The sequence below is a fragment of the Erinaceus europaeus genome, chromosome 18 (assembly GCF_950295315.1).
Source record: "Erinaceus europaeus chromosome 18, mEriEur2.1, whole genome shotgun sequence".
Lineage (NCBI taxonomy): Eukaryota > Metazoa > Chordata > Mammalia > Eulipotyphla > Erinaceidae > Erinaceus > Erinaceus europaeus.
Window position 1 is genome coordinate 32,374,204 of NC_080179.1, and position 13,105 is coordinate 32,387,308.

At 37.1% G+C, this 13,105-nt stretch overlaps 1 protein-coding gene across 6 annotated transcripts in view; it reads left to right on the top strand.

The window, feature by feature from the left end:
• ITGB6 (integrin subunit beta 6) overlaps positions 1–13,105 on the top strand; it is a 76,449-nt gene that overhangs the window by 10,131 nt on the left and 53,213 nt on the right. For 5 of the 6 annotated variants that reach the window (XR_009545956.1, XM_060177822.1, XM_007523781.3 and 2 more), the window contains 3 exons: positions 1,544–1,709; positions 2,894–3,055; positions 4,540–4,635. Coding sequence is in view for 5 of the 6 variants with exons in the window: in XM_060177822.1 (XP_060033805.1) it covers positions 1,544–1,709; positions 2,894–3,055; positions 4,540–4,635 (424 nt within the window). In the remaining variant the exon portion in view is untranslated. The remainder of the gene's footprint in view (positions 1–1,543; positions 1,710–2,893; positions 3,056–4,539; positions 4,636–13,105) is intronic. The other variant, XM_060177821.1, reaches the window with a different exon arrangement.

The window sequence follows — 13,105 nt, forward strand, 5'->3', positions numbered from 1 at the left end:
CTGTGCTACCACCCCCTCCCAATACATACACTTTTCAATAAGCCATGTCACAGCTTCCTTTCATATAGCTAGAAACGCTAGACAACATTTTAACACAACTCTTAGTCATTCAAAAATGACAAAATTGCTAGCAAAAATGTAAAAAAAAAAGTTTAAAAAAGACATCAGAATAGACAAAGAAAAAGACACTCATTTGCAACAAGAGAGCTAAAGCAAGATATAGAGCCTTGTTTGACCTTAGCTGAGAATATGAATATCAGGTGACTCAAATGTTTTGCCTCTCTGGACTTGAATGGCCAAAAAAACACTGAGAATATTAATTTGAGAGTTGTAAATATGTTTAGCAAGTAGGTGCATTGCATATATGGAATTGGTGAATAATTAAGATTAATTGTATATGTGGGCAAATGAAATTGGTGAACAGGAGGCTGACACTGAAAGATGGCACCAGCTTTTTGTGTTTTGACAAAAGACTAGATGCAGAGTACGTAAAGTTTTTCTACAAAGTGAACCAACTTTCCCCAAGCAACATAGTAAAGCTTCACTGGGAGCTACTACTTTTTGTCTCTATTTCTCTATACTATGCTTCTCAAACTTCTGCACATCAAGAACATTTGGTACAATGAAGTTTGTTCTTAACATTCCTAACTCTGCTGGTCTAGAGTAGTATTCCATATTTTGCTTTTAAAAGTTTCCATAGCTCATGTAACTACCCCAGGAAGCTACTTTGAATAACTCTGAGAACCTCTGCTCTGTGCTGTCATCTCTATGTTACAAATGAAAACCCAAACTCAGAAATATTGAGCAACTTGTCTAAAGTCTCATGAAAAGGTGCAATGGACTTTCAGAATAAGATATGGCTAAGTTCATATGATCAGCTCATTCTATTCTATTGTATTATCTTTAGAGTAGATCTCTTTTTATCATGATATCTGCTTCACATATATGTATCCTTTAGCTGGAAATTTTATTCTCTGACTGGCCCACAACAGACTCTCCAGCCAATAAAGTTGGTGACTCTAGAAAAAAGAACCCTGCTCTGATCTGGGGATTCTTGGCAGGCAGGACTAGGAGTACTGGAGGAAATAAGGGTACTCTCTCTGTCTTGATACAGAGTTATTTATACTTGATAACCTTTAATATTAGAATATCAAAGAAGGAAATGTTGCCATCATGGAAACATAATTGTGGATTTTGAGTGGGAGGCAAAGTAAGGGAATTATTATATGTACTGCACACATGCACACACAAACACACAATACATTCATTCAAGAGTAGTTTGAGCACCTGTTTTTCTTTTGTCTGAGTATGAACTGATATAAAACTGAGTACACTCTAATTAAGGATTGGTTAATATTATCAGTATGCAAAGATTGGGTGGGGAGCGATGACAACTTTAGTAGTGAGATTCAGCCAGGTTATAGTCAGGCACTTGAAAAAAAATTCATCTTCATTGTAAGGAAATTTTGTTGGTTTATTAGGTCAATTCCTTGTGTGTTGGCTCATATTTCATAAAGGCAATTTTCACATCTTACTTTTGCAGTAGTATTCCATATTCCTGCTTGCCTACATTTGGATTCAAGCACATTTTGCCTTTGACAAATGATGCTGAAAGATTCAATGAAATTGTGAAGAATCAAAGAATTTCTGCTAATATTGACACACCTGAAGGTGGATTTGATGCAATTATGCAAGCTGCTGTGTGTAAGGTATGCTGAGGGAAATAGTGTTTCACTCTGTTAACATAAATATCTTATTAAGAAATCTACTTTGAAAAGCTTAGCTGGTTTTATCTGTTCATAACTTGCCATATTTCTACATTTAATATTTGTCTATAAGCAAAAGATTTCTGTATATTTTTAAAAATTTAAACATATTAAAATCAAGACTGCTTAATATTCAATATTTAAATAATATAAACCTAATAGTTTTGGGAATTAGATTAAAATAATAGTAATGTATAATTAACTTATAAAGGCTCAGATAGGATTCACTTTTAAATTAGCAGAGTGAATCTTTCATGTTTGAGGCTCTGATGCCACAGGTTCAGTCCCCAGCACAATAAATCAGAACTGAATAGTGTTTTTAAAAAAAAAGGAGGAGGAAGAAGAAGTAGCAGAAGGAAGACTGGGGCTAGGGGAGGGGGGGGGAAAGGAAGAGGAGACAAAGAAAAAAGAAACCAATAATGAGGGAGAGGGAGAGAGAGAGCAGACAGCAGACCAACCTAGTATTTGGGGGATGATGTTTTAACAATCAATTCTTTTTAAAAAATTATTTATTTATTTATTAATGAGAAAGATAGGAGAGAAAGAGCCAGACATCACTCTGGTACATGTGCTGCTGTGGATTGAACTCAGGACCTCATACTTGAGAGTCTAGTGCTTTAGCCACTACGCCACCTCCCGGACCACTAACAATCAATTCTTATGCTACACTACATTTATAGTCTGGGTGTGATGAAAAAGGAAAATTTGTGTCTAAATTTTGGGTGACAGTTTAATGAAACAGATTTAATTTTATTTTTACTAGTTTTGATTTTACTTGGATTTAATATATATGATTTATCCTATTTCACCCCCCTTCATTTTTCTGATAAATTAAGAGCTGGAAAGTAATAATAATTAACTGTGTACACGTCAGTGTCATCTGCATACCATTATAATGTAAACATTCTTCTTCCCAGAGGTATAAATCATCTGAAAATGTTATCTATGGGAAAGAAAATGTCATATTTTTCATGCATTAATATTATCACCTCACTGTAGATGAAAAAATCTAAACTAGATTGTGGTGATACATTTTTATAATCTGAATGTGTCCAATCATAATTGATTTATTCTTAATAAAATCCAGCCTTTAACTGACAGAACCCAAGTGTTTCTTCCCATTGTAGGAAAAAATTGGCTGGCGGAATGATTCCCTCCACCTCCTGGTTTTTGTGAGTGATGCTGATTCTCATTTTGGAATGGACAGCAAACTGGCAGGCATTGTCATTCCTAATGATGGGCTCTGTCATCTGGACAGCAAGAATGAATACTCCATGTCAACTGTCTTGGTGTGTACCTTGCACTCTGCACTGTTTTCAGGGCTATAGGGAAGCAAATTAAGCCATCAATTGTAATAGATAGCAGAATAGCTCACATTTGGTGAAACACATTTTCCATTATTTGATAACTAAATCACTCTCTCTCAATTCTCACCATCTTCTGAGCTGTCCACAGGAACACAAATGATTAGGTGCTCACATGTGAGAAGTTTGGACCTTTCATAGCATGGGTGATCTGATAATCTTACCAATTTTTCAAAGAACCTGGGATCAGCAAAAATCAATACAGTCAACTTACTCTAGTTTTAACCACAGTCTACAAAAGGGACTCTCATACTAGAGCAGCAACCACTTAGGAATTGTTATGAATGATAGCCTTAGAGTCATGCTCCCTGCCTTCTAAATAATGCCATGCTTTCATGGATCATGGAGCTCCACAAGACACAATTAGTCAAGACACTGCTGCTTGGTTGGTGCTTATTAACATTTGACTTTTTTGTTATTTAAAAAATTCTGGTGAAATTCAATAAAATTTTCTGATTTGGGTTAAACAAGGTAAAAATTTAGAACTCTTTTGATGCATAACACTCATTTGATCTTTACCCAAAATCTATGTATCTAATTGCTTTCACTGAATAGACCACTAGACTCATACTTCTGCACATGTTACATTCTGTTCATAGGAAAATCCCTTCTCCCCTTCACTGCACAGAAATTGTTTACAAGCTACTCTTTCATTTGAGTTCTTCTTCATACATTATCTACATTTGGAATCACACAACAGAAAAATGTACTCCATGTATTTTTAGCCCTTTGAAAAAAAAAAAAGGTCCTCACATTTAGGTAATTAATGACTTTCTAAGTGTCTAAAATACTTATATCTCTTTGGAATGAATGTCAGTGGGACAGAAGTACAATGATGTTTTAGTGGTTCTGTAAAAAGAATTACGGGATCTTACAACAGCAACACACACACCAGAACCAACCCTAAAACAGGTATATGAATGTCTCAAAATCAGATGCAGTTGAGGAATTATAGTGTTTGCCCTTTTGTTTACCTCATTAAATTATAGCAAGAGTTTTAGAACTACAAGTTTCACTTCAGTTATATCTGTTATTATCTAACTACTCATCTCTTAATTTTGATATCCTCTCTAGTTTGAGTCTGCTACTTAATACTGCTTAGGAGAAGAAATGTTTCTATCCCTGAAAACAAGACACTCTAAAAACCTTTAAATGTAGTTCAAGTTATTTTCTTACAAATGATGGAGTATAATATGCCCCCCTGATAACAATTAATTCTTAGGAATTAATTGAACATTTTAGGAAACATTAAACAAATTGTGTAATATCAATTGTATATTTGTATATTTAGAATGATAGACATATCCATGTTTGTGAGCACTGAAATGCCAAACTCAATAAGATATCTGAATAAACATTTATTTATTTTATATACTTTAAAACACTTAAAATTTATATGTTAATTTTAGGAATATCCAACAATTGGACAACTCATTGACAAATTGGTGCAAAATAATGTGTTACTGATCTTTGCTGTAACTCAAGAACAAGTTCATTTATATGAGGTAAGCAAATGTAATTTGGAAAATGAAAATACTAATCAAGATAGGGTCTAGTAGAAAACTAGGTTCTTTTTTCTTAAACTACTTCATGTGAGGAGGACATTAATAGATACCAGAGAAAAGTCTGAGAATGGGAGGAAAATTGATTTTAAGTTTGTAAATCATATGCATAGAAAATGTTATAGTAATAAAATAAAATAGAAATAAAAATACAGAAATAAAAAAATTAAATTAGGTAAAAAATATTTCCCCTTAAAATTGCTGGATTTACAGTTCCAGTTTTTGGATGAAAGCACTGACTACAAAAAGAGAAAAATTTCACTAAATGTATCTAATCACACCACTGCATAAAATGTGAAATGTATATGTAAACACAAAATATTTTTATGATTTCTTTCCAGCCTGAGAAAAGCACTGTCAAAATATATAAATTAGGGTAAGACGATGAAATCTGTGCTAATGTTCATTTTTCTCAAGAAAACTAAGGACTTTCTAGCATGGACCCTGAAAAAAGTCTACTGAAAATAGGTATATATTAAATTGTTTGAGTCTATACAGAAAATTAAAATTCCCAAACTGTGGTCTTCCATTTCATTTGAAAGGGCCCCTTAGTTCACTTGGTCATTTTTTGGAGCTCAAGAAACTCAGATTATTTCACTGAAAGCTTTGATTATGTTGCTTATGGATAAGGCCTGTGAAAGCCATGAACTTGCATCAAGTTATTCAGAAAAAGTCCAAGAGGAGATTCTATCTTGAATTTTAATAAGAGGAGGCTATTGTCCTCCAGGTGAGATTGCCTTCTGCTGAAAACTAAGGAAGTCTATTGCTATCCAGGGGCATACTCAAGGCTTTTGTTTTACTCAGGGACCATGTGGGTTCACCTGATCTGGCTATTTTCTTAAAACTCTTTAGTATGTGCTACTTGTTTCCAGTAGTTTTAAGTAGTAGAGTGGCAGTAAAGACTTTCAATAAAATACCTCCAAGTACAATAGGGACTCTATTCTACCTTTGATTCTTAATGTTGGAGTGAGAGGACCCCAGGGTCACGACACCTCTCTTCATCCAGGTTTTGTTTAGAATGGGGAGGAGGAGTCGCACAGAAATTTTCTTTAAAGGGAAAGCTGGAAACAATTGATGACCATGAACATAAACACTCATAACTTACTTGGGGATAGCCAACTAACAACTAACAACTAATTTATACACCTAACAACTAACAACTAATTTATACACCTCCTGAAAACTATTAAAAAGACAAAGGAAGATGAGAAACTGCATGGAAAACCAGAATCTGTCAGATTTAAGTTAGTTGCATCCATAGTTCCCATTACAAAGAAAATGATATTTTTCAAGGAAAACACTAGATTAGAGCCTGATTCTCATGTTAACAGCTGGACATTTATCTTGCCTGCCTACTAATCTCATTATGAGTCAAATTTATGTTCTGCCATGATCTGTGGTCTTTACCACCTCAGCCTTGTTAAATTCATAGGGACATTTTCAGGGAGCCCTGCAGTAGACTGGGTCAGCAGTCTACTCTATGGCTCTTAGCATTTCATTATTTTATTTTCATTTTGTTAGGATCATCATTCAGTTTGCATTAGTGGGGGTTAGCAGCAGCTGAGTCTAAAAATAATGACGGCAACATTGCACTTCCCTGAAGGTTTTACACAGCATGGAAATGCTGATCTCTTGCTTTACTGCTAATGAAAACTGAAAATAGGCCAATAATGACTTTGTTGCCTTTTCATTTAAATCTCTTAGAAGAGCCCTGTGTGTACAGGAGCCATATGCAGCCAACCTCCTGTTTTGATAGCTGTGATGTGAAGAACGTAACTACCAAAGAATTAGTGAAAAATAAAACCAGTGATAGGATAAGTAAACCAACTAAGTGGTCAGACCTAATAGAATTTCCAGAAGACAAATTGCCCCAGTTTTGTCTTCAGGACAATTGTGTGCATATATAGCAGGCAGGGGATAAGGTAGGGGCAGTGATTGCATTCTCATGTAGCAATAAAATTTATGGTGCCATTCATGGAATGAACAAGAAAAAATAATGACTGATTTTTTTTTTTTTTTTTTTAGTTCAGCAAATTTGGTAAGATGTGTTGGATTACCCCAGATGTGTAGTGTTGCTATGCTTAGTGGTAACAGAAATGAACAAACAACAGAAAAATAAAGCACTTTTGTCTTCATTTTAGCTACTGCAGTATATACCTGGACTCCAGCAAACAGATGATTTTTGAACAAGCTTATTATTATGAATAGTTTTCTGTTTGCCCAATTACAGGGTTCAAAAGATAATGATAGATAACAGCCAACACTATAGGTAGTACACTGTATTCTAGAACTAACTATCATTTTGAATCAGGATTCAATTACCCAAGTTAGAAAACAATTCTTATCTCTTCTGCTATTTTCATATGTTTATTGTTAATTTATATTAAGGTAGTATCAGGCTACTAAGTCCTAACTGTCTAATGTGACTAGTCTCTCCTCCCTAGTAAGATATTGAGATAAAAAGCAATTAAATAAGTGTTCTTTACTACAGTGTCAAGTGTTATTATCTAGTATCATTTGCAAGATTTTAAAAATGTCTACACTGGCTAAGTGAGTATTATGCTTCTCATAGTAATTATTGTGTAACTTGGCATTTAAGGTATAATGTTGAAATATAGCAGTTGGGGGGAGGCAGGCAATGGCATTCCTAGCTAAGCACACAAGTTACCATGTGCAAGGACCAGGGTTTGAGCCCCCCTGCAGTGGGGAGCAGTGAATCAGGTATGCAGGTGTTTCTTTTTCTCTCTATCTCCCCCCACCTTACTCTTCAATTTCTGTCTTATCAAATAAATTTTAAAAAATGGCCACTGGATTGATGGATTTGTAGTGTTGGCACCAAGATCCAGTGATTACCCTGGTGACAATAAGAAAAAAAAAAATATAGGAGCCAGGTGGTGGTGTACTTAGTTAAGTGCACACATCACAGTGTACAAGTAACCAGGTTCAAGCCCCTGGTCCCCACCTGCAGGGGGAAAGCTTCATGAGTGGTGAAGTAGGGCTGCAAATGTCTCTCTGTCTCTCTCCCTCCCCCTTCCTTCTCAATTTCTCTGTCTCAAATAAATAAATAAATTTTAAAAAGGAAATATAACACAGAAATTATACAATAGATACATCTAGTCTATCTATGGCATCTAATTGATTTCCCTGTGGTTATTAGGACAGGGTGATATATCTAAAGGATAGGATTTTAAAAAATTATTTTATTTATAAAAAGGAAACACTGACAAAAACCATAGGATAAAAGGGGTACACCTCCACACAATTTCCACCACCAAAACTCCATATCCCATCCCCTCCTCCCCTGATATCTTTCCTATTCTTTATCTCTCTGGGAGTATGGATCAAGGGACTTTATGAAGTACAGAAGGTGGAAGGTCTGGTTTCTGTAATTGCTTCCCCACTGAACATGGGCGTTGACAGGTCGATCCATACTCCCAGCCTGTCTCTTTCTTTGTCTAGTGAGGCGGGGCTCTGGGGAAGTGGGACTCCAGGACACATTGATGAGGTGCCTACCCAGGGAAGTCTGGTTGGCATTATCTTAGCATCTGGAACCTGGTGGCTGAAAGAAGTGTTAACATATAAAGCCAAACAAATTGTTGACTAATCATGAACCTAAAGGTTGGAATATTGCAGATGAAGATTTAGGGGTCTTCATTTTGTAGATAGTAGCATATTTTAGATATATTTCAAAGGGCCCATGACTATACTAGTGTATTTTTTTGTTGTTGTTGTTTGTTTTTTGGTTTTCTAAGCCTGACATCTGATATGCTGGTGGATCCAAGTTATTGTCTGGGGAGATGATGTCATGGCTGGAAAAAGGACCAGAAATCTTCAGAGGATGAAACATTCTCTACTGTTGTTGATCCATATTGAGGGCAAGGTTCTGTGGGGGCCCACAAAGGGATCTATTGTATTGTTCTGATAGAGATGACTGGTAACAGTGGAGAGAGGGATTTATTCTAAGTTCTAGGTCCATCATGTCTGTTTGGGAATCTCAGGACTCCCCAACTAGGGAGATGAGAATAGCTATTCCTGCCCTATTTTTGTCCATTAGCTTGTATGATAGTTTTCTGTCCTTTCACCTTGAGTCTGTGTTTGTCTTGTTCAGTCAGGTGGGATTCCTGCAGACAGCATATGGTTAGTTGGGTAATGTTTTCTTATCCATTCTCCTACTCTATGCCTTTTAATGAATGAGTTTAAGCCATTGACACTTACTGATATTATGGATTTAAAGATTTGTAGTGCCATTATTCAACAATTTTTTGTTCTGTTATATGGCTATTTTTGGTGATGTTGTTAAAATTTTTATGAGGCCTTTTAGAACCTCTTTCATTGCAGGCTTGGTGATAGTTGTGTCCTTTAACTGTTGCTTGTCTGAGAAGGTCTTTATCCCTCCATCTAATCTGAATGATTGTCTAGCAGGATATAATATCCTTGGTTAAAACCCTTTTTTCATTAAGAGCTCAATAAATATCTTTCCATTCTCTTCTGACTTTTAGGGTTTGAGTGAAGAATTCTGCTGATAGTCCTATGGGTTTTCCTCAGTATGTGACTTTTTCTCTTGCAGCCTTCAGGATCCTTTCTTTATCATTACTTCTTTTCATTGTAACTGTGATGTGTCTTGATGTCTTCAGGTCTGAGTCAATTCTGTTTGGGACTCTCCAGACCTCTTGAATCTTAATGTCTTTTCTGTTTCTTAGGGTGGAGAAGTTTTCTTCTATTATTTCCTTTAGGATGCCTTCTTCTTCCATTCTTCCACTGGTAGGCCAATTATGATGTAAACGTTATTTTTTTTGAGATTTCTCATATGTCTCTGTTGTTATGTTCAGTGTCTCGCAATCTCTTTTTAAGCTCTTTTACATTCTTAGTTTTCTCTAACTCATCCTCTGTCTGGCTAATTCTGTTTTCTTCTTCTGTTAATCTGATTTCCCTTCCTTCAGCTTCCTTCTTCAGTTCAGTTATTTTTTTTACCTTGCTCAGTTATAGTATTAGCTTGTTCTGCTAGCTGGCTTCTTAGCTCAGCTATTTTAGCTTTCCATTATCTAATTACTTTGAGAGAGCATTTACTTTGAGCATCTCATCTGTTATTTCCCTATTTCTGATAGCCTTTTCCTCAAAAGCTTTACTCACTCCTGTGATTAATATATTAATCAATGTTTGGATATTTTCCTCATTTTCAGTTGTTTCTGGCTTACTTGGAGTTTCTCCTGAGCTCCTGTCCTGATCCATTGTGGTATCTGTGTTTTTATTTTTTGTTTGTTTGTTGTATTGTGTGAGTACAAGACACAGTGAACTAAATTCCACTCACAAATGAAATCATAAACCTCAAAGTACAATAGCAACAGAAGGAAAGATTAATGCAGTTCAACCATAAGCAGTTAGCCAAGCAAAAACTTTGCAAGGAAACTGAAAAAAAAAAAAAAAAAAACTCTGCAAGGAGACGTCTCTGCTTTAAACCTGGGAATTTCAGGTGAAGGTAGAATTTCTGGGCCAGTGGTAAAGGAGGAGTGCAGAGATGTGGGGTCAATGTGGAACCAAGGAAAAGCCCTATATCCTAAGGCAATTCAATATATATGGACTTGAGACTGTAGTATCTTTGTATTTTTTTTAAATTATTATTTCTAGTATTTTTATTTATTGTATGAAGACAGAAATTGAGAGGGTAGGGGGAAATGGAGAGGGAGAAAGACAGAGAGGTACCTGTAGCCCTGCTTCGCCACTTGCAAAGCTTTCCCCCTGCAGGTAGGGAGGTGGGGCCCAGGGGCTCAAACTGGAGTCTTTGCACATTGTAGCATGTGAGTTTAACCAGTGTGCCACCAACCAGCCCCTCTATGTATTTTTTTTTAAAAGATCACCTGATATATCGAATTGCTGGGAAGTTTGTTAAAATGCATACTGTCCAGATGCTACCATGATGCCAACCTGCTTCCCTGGGCAGATGACCCCATCAATGTGTCTTGGAATTCTGCCTTCCCAGAGCCCTGCCCCATTAGGGAAAGGGAGAGACAGGCTGGGAGTAGGTATCGACCTACCAACACCAATGTTCAACTGGGAAGCAATTACAGAAGCCAGACCTTCCACCTTCTGCGCCCCATAATGATCCTGGGTTCATACTCCCAGAGGGATAAAGAATAGGAGAGCTTTTAAGGGTGGGGTGTGGATGGGATAGGGAGTTCTGGTCATGGGAATTGTGTGGAATTAATTATACCCCACTCATCCTATGGTCTTGTCAATATCTCCATTTTATAAATAAAAGCAAATTTTAAAAAGCTGCAGATTAAGGATATCTGGGCTAGGGCCTTTGATATTCTGCTGTATTTCTTACAAGTCCACAGATGGACTGTTGATCCTCATAACACACTGGTACTCTTTAGCAGTCCATAGACAAACACCTGCTTCCTATTTTCTGGTCCCCTTTCTGGTCCCCTTCATTCTAATCCTGCTAGCTATACTTAAGAGGTTTATTACCTGCCGTTTGGTCTGCAAAGCACATAGGCTGCTGCTGAACCCAGCATTACTTGCTTCCCATTTTAAATGTGCTTTCTTCTCCTTCTCCTCCTCCTCCTTCTCCTTCTTCTTCTTTATTTATAAAAAGGAAACACTGACAAAAACCATAGATAAGAGGGGCTCAACTCTACACAATTCCCACCACCAGAACTCCAGATCCCCTCCCCTCCCCTGATAGTTTCCCTATTCTTTAAGCCTCTGGGAGCAGGGACCCAAGGTCATCATGGGATGCAGAAGGTGGAAGGTCTGGCTTCTGTAATTGCTTCTCTGCTGAACATAGGCATTGACAGGTCGATCCCTACTTCCAGCCTGACTCTCTCTTTCCCTAGTAAGGTGGGGCTCTGGGGAGTTGGGGCTCCAGGACACATTGGTAGAATTGTCTGTACAGGAAAAATCTGGTTTCTAAAGCATTAGGGCTTGCATTCACCCACAGAGGTCCACAATCCCTTTCAAAAGGCAGGGTAATCTTGTTAAGAGACGATCTGAAGTATCCTCAGCAACAAATACTTAATGTAGTTTTCTCTATGTATTCATTCTTTAATGCCTCTCTGTGCATTCGTTTGTCTCAGAATAGTCACACATGGTGGGTCCATTTGTCTTTCCTTATCATTGTGTACTGCTGCTGAGCAACTTATTCAGCTGTGCTCTGCAGCTTCTTGGCTGACAAGATAATTACATTTCAGGGCAGATGGAGAGAAAGACAGGTAGTGCTTGAAAGTTCCAAAGCTGACTACCTAGTCATTGCAAGTACAGACTTCAAGATCAAGCACCTGATCTAATTAGCACAATCCCATCTCTGCCTGCCTGACTGTGGAATGCTGACAATTGAAAGCCTGAAGGCAAAGCAGCTATCATGCAACCCAGACACAGACATTCAGATATGTTGTGCCAGGAACAATTACATATTCTTTTTGGAATTTTGGGTGTCCTAGTAATACAAGTGAGCCTGGGGGTAAAGTTTTGCATAATACTGAGAGCCTGCATTCACTGATAATGAAATGGAGTCATCAGAGTAAAACCCCACATGAATGAAAGACTGTACCAGAAGAATGCCCCCCTTCTGAGTGCCTTTATAAAAAGAACTTATTATAGCAAGCCCGACCTGCCCCTAGCTTTAGAAGGTGCATAGTGTTCCACAAAAGCAAGACTTAGTCAGCAAAGAGCTGTTTTCCTTTGATCAATAAATAAATAGCATACTACAGTTACTGTACATCAGACAACCTTGGACATTTATACTAGTTCATGGCACAAGCCAGCAAAGGTCTGGTAGAGCTAAGTGAGCCTTGAAGTTGGTGTTAACCACCTCTTTAGCTCAGTAATGAGGAAAGGGACTCGCTTCACCTGCTAAAACTAATGGTTTGAGTGTGAAATAAATCAAAAGATCCCTAGCATAATATTATGGGCTAAATTATACCCTTGTACTTCCCAGTGCCTCACATACTAGAACATGCACTTATTTGGAAATAGGACCTGTGAATATAATTAGTTAAGATGAGATCATACTGGAGCAAGGTAGAATCTTACTTCACTATGACTGGTATTCTTATAAAAGACACAGAAACAGATATGAGGATGAACACCACATGACAATGGAGGCAGAGCCTAAAGTGATACCTCTCTACAAGGTTGTTATAAACTATCTAGAGCTAGTAAAAGGCAAAGATAAATTCTCCCCTTTAAGCTTCAGAGGAAGCATGGACCTGTTAACAGCTTGCTCTTATCTTCTAGTTTCCAGAACCAAGAGACAATTTGTTGTTTAAAGCTACCCAGACCATATGGTTTCACTCATACATGTACGTGCAATCTAGAGATCTTATTTACATGAACTTGCCAAAATAAATGAATAAATAAATCCAAACAAAAAGAAGCAAGCAAACTGTAAGATTTGTGGTTGTCTTTGGGAGGT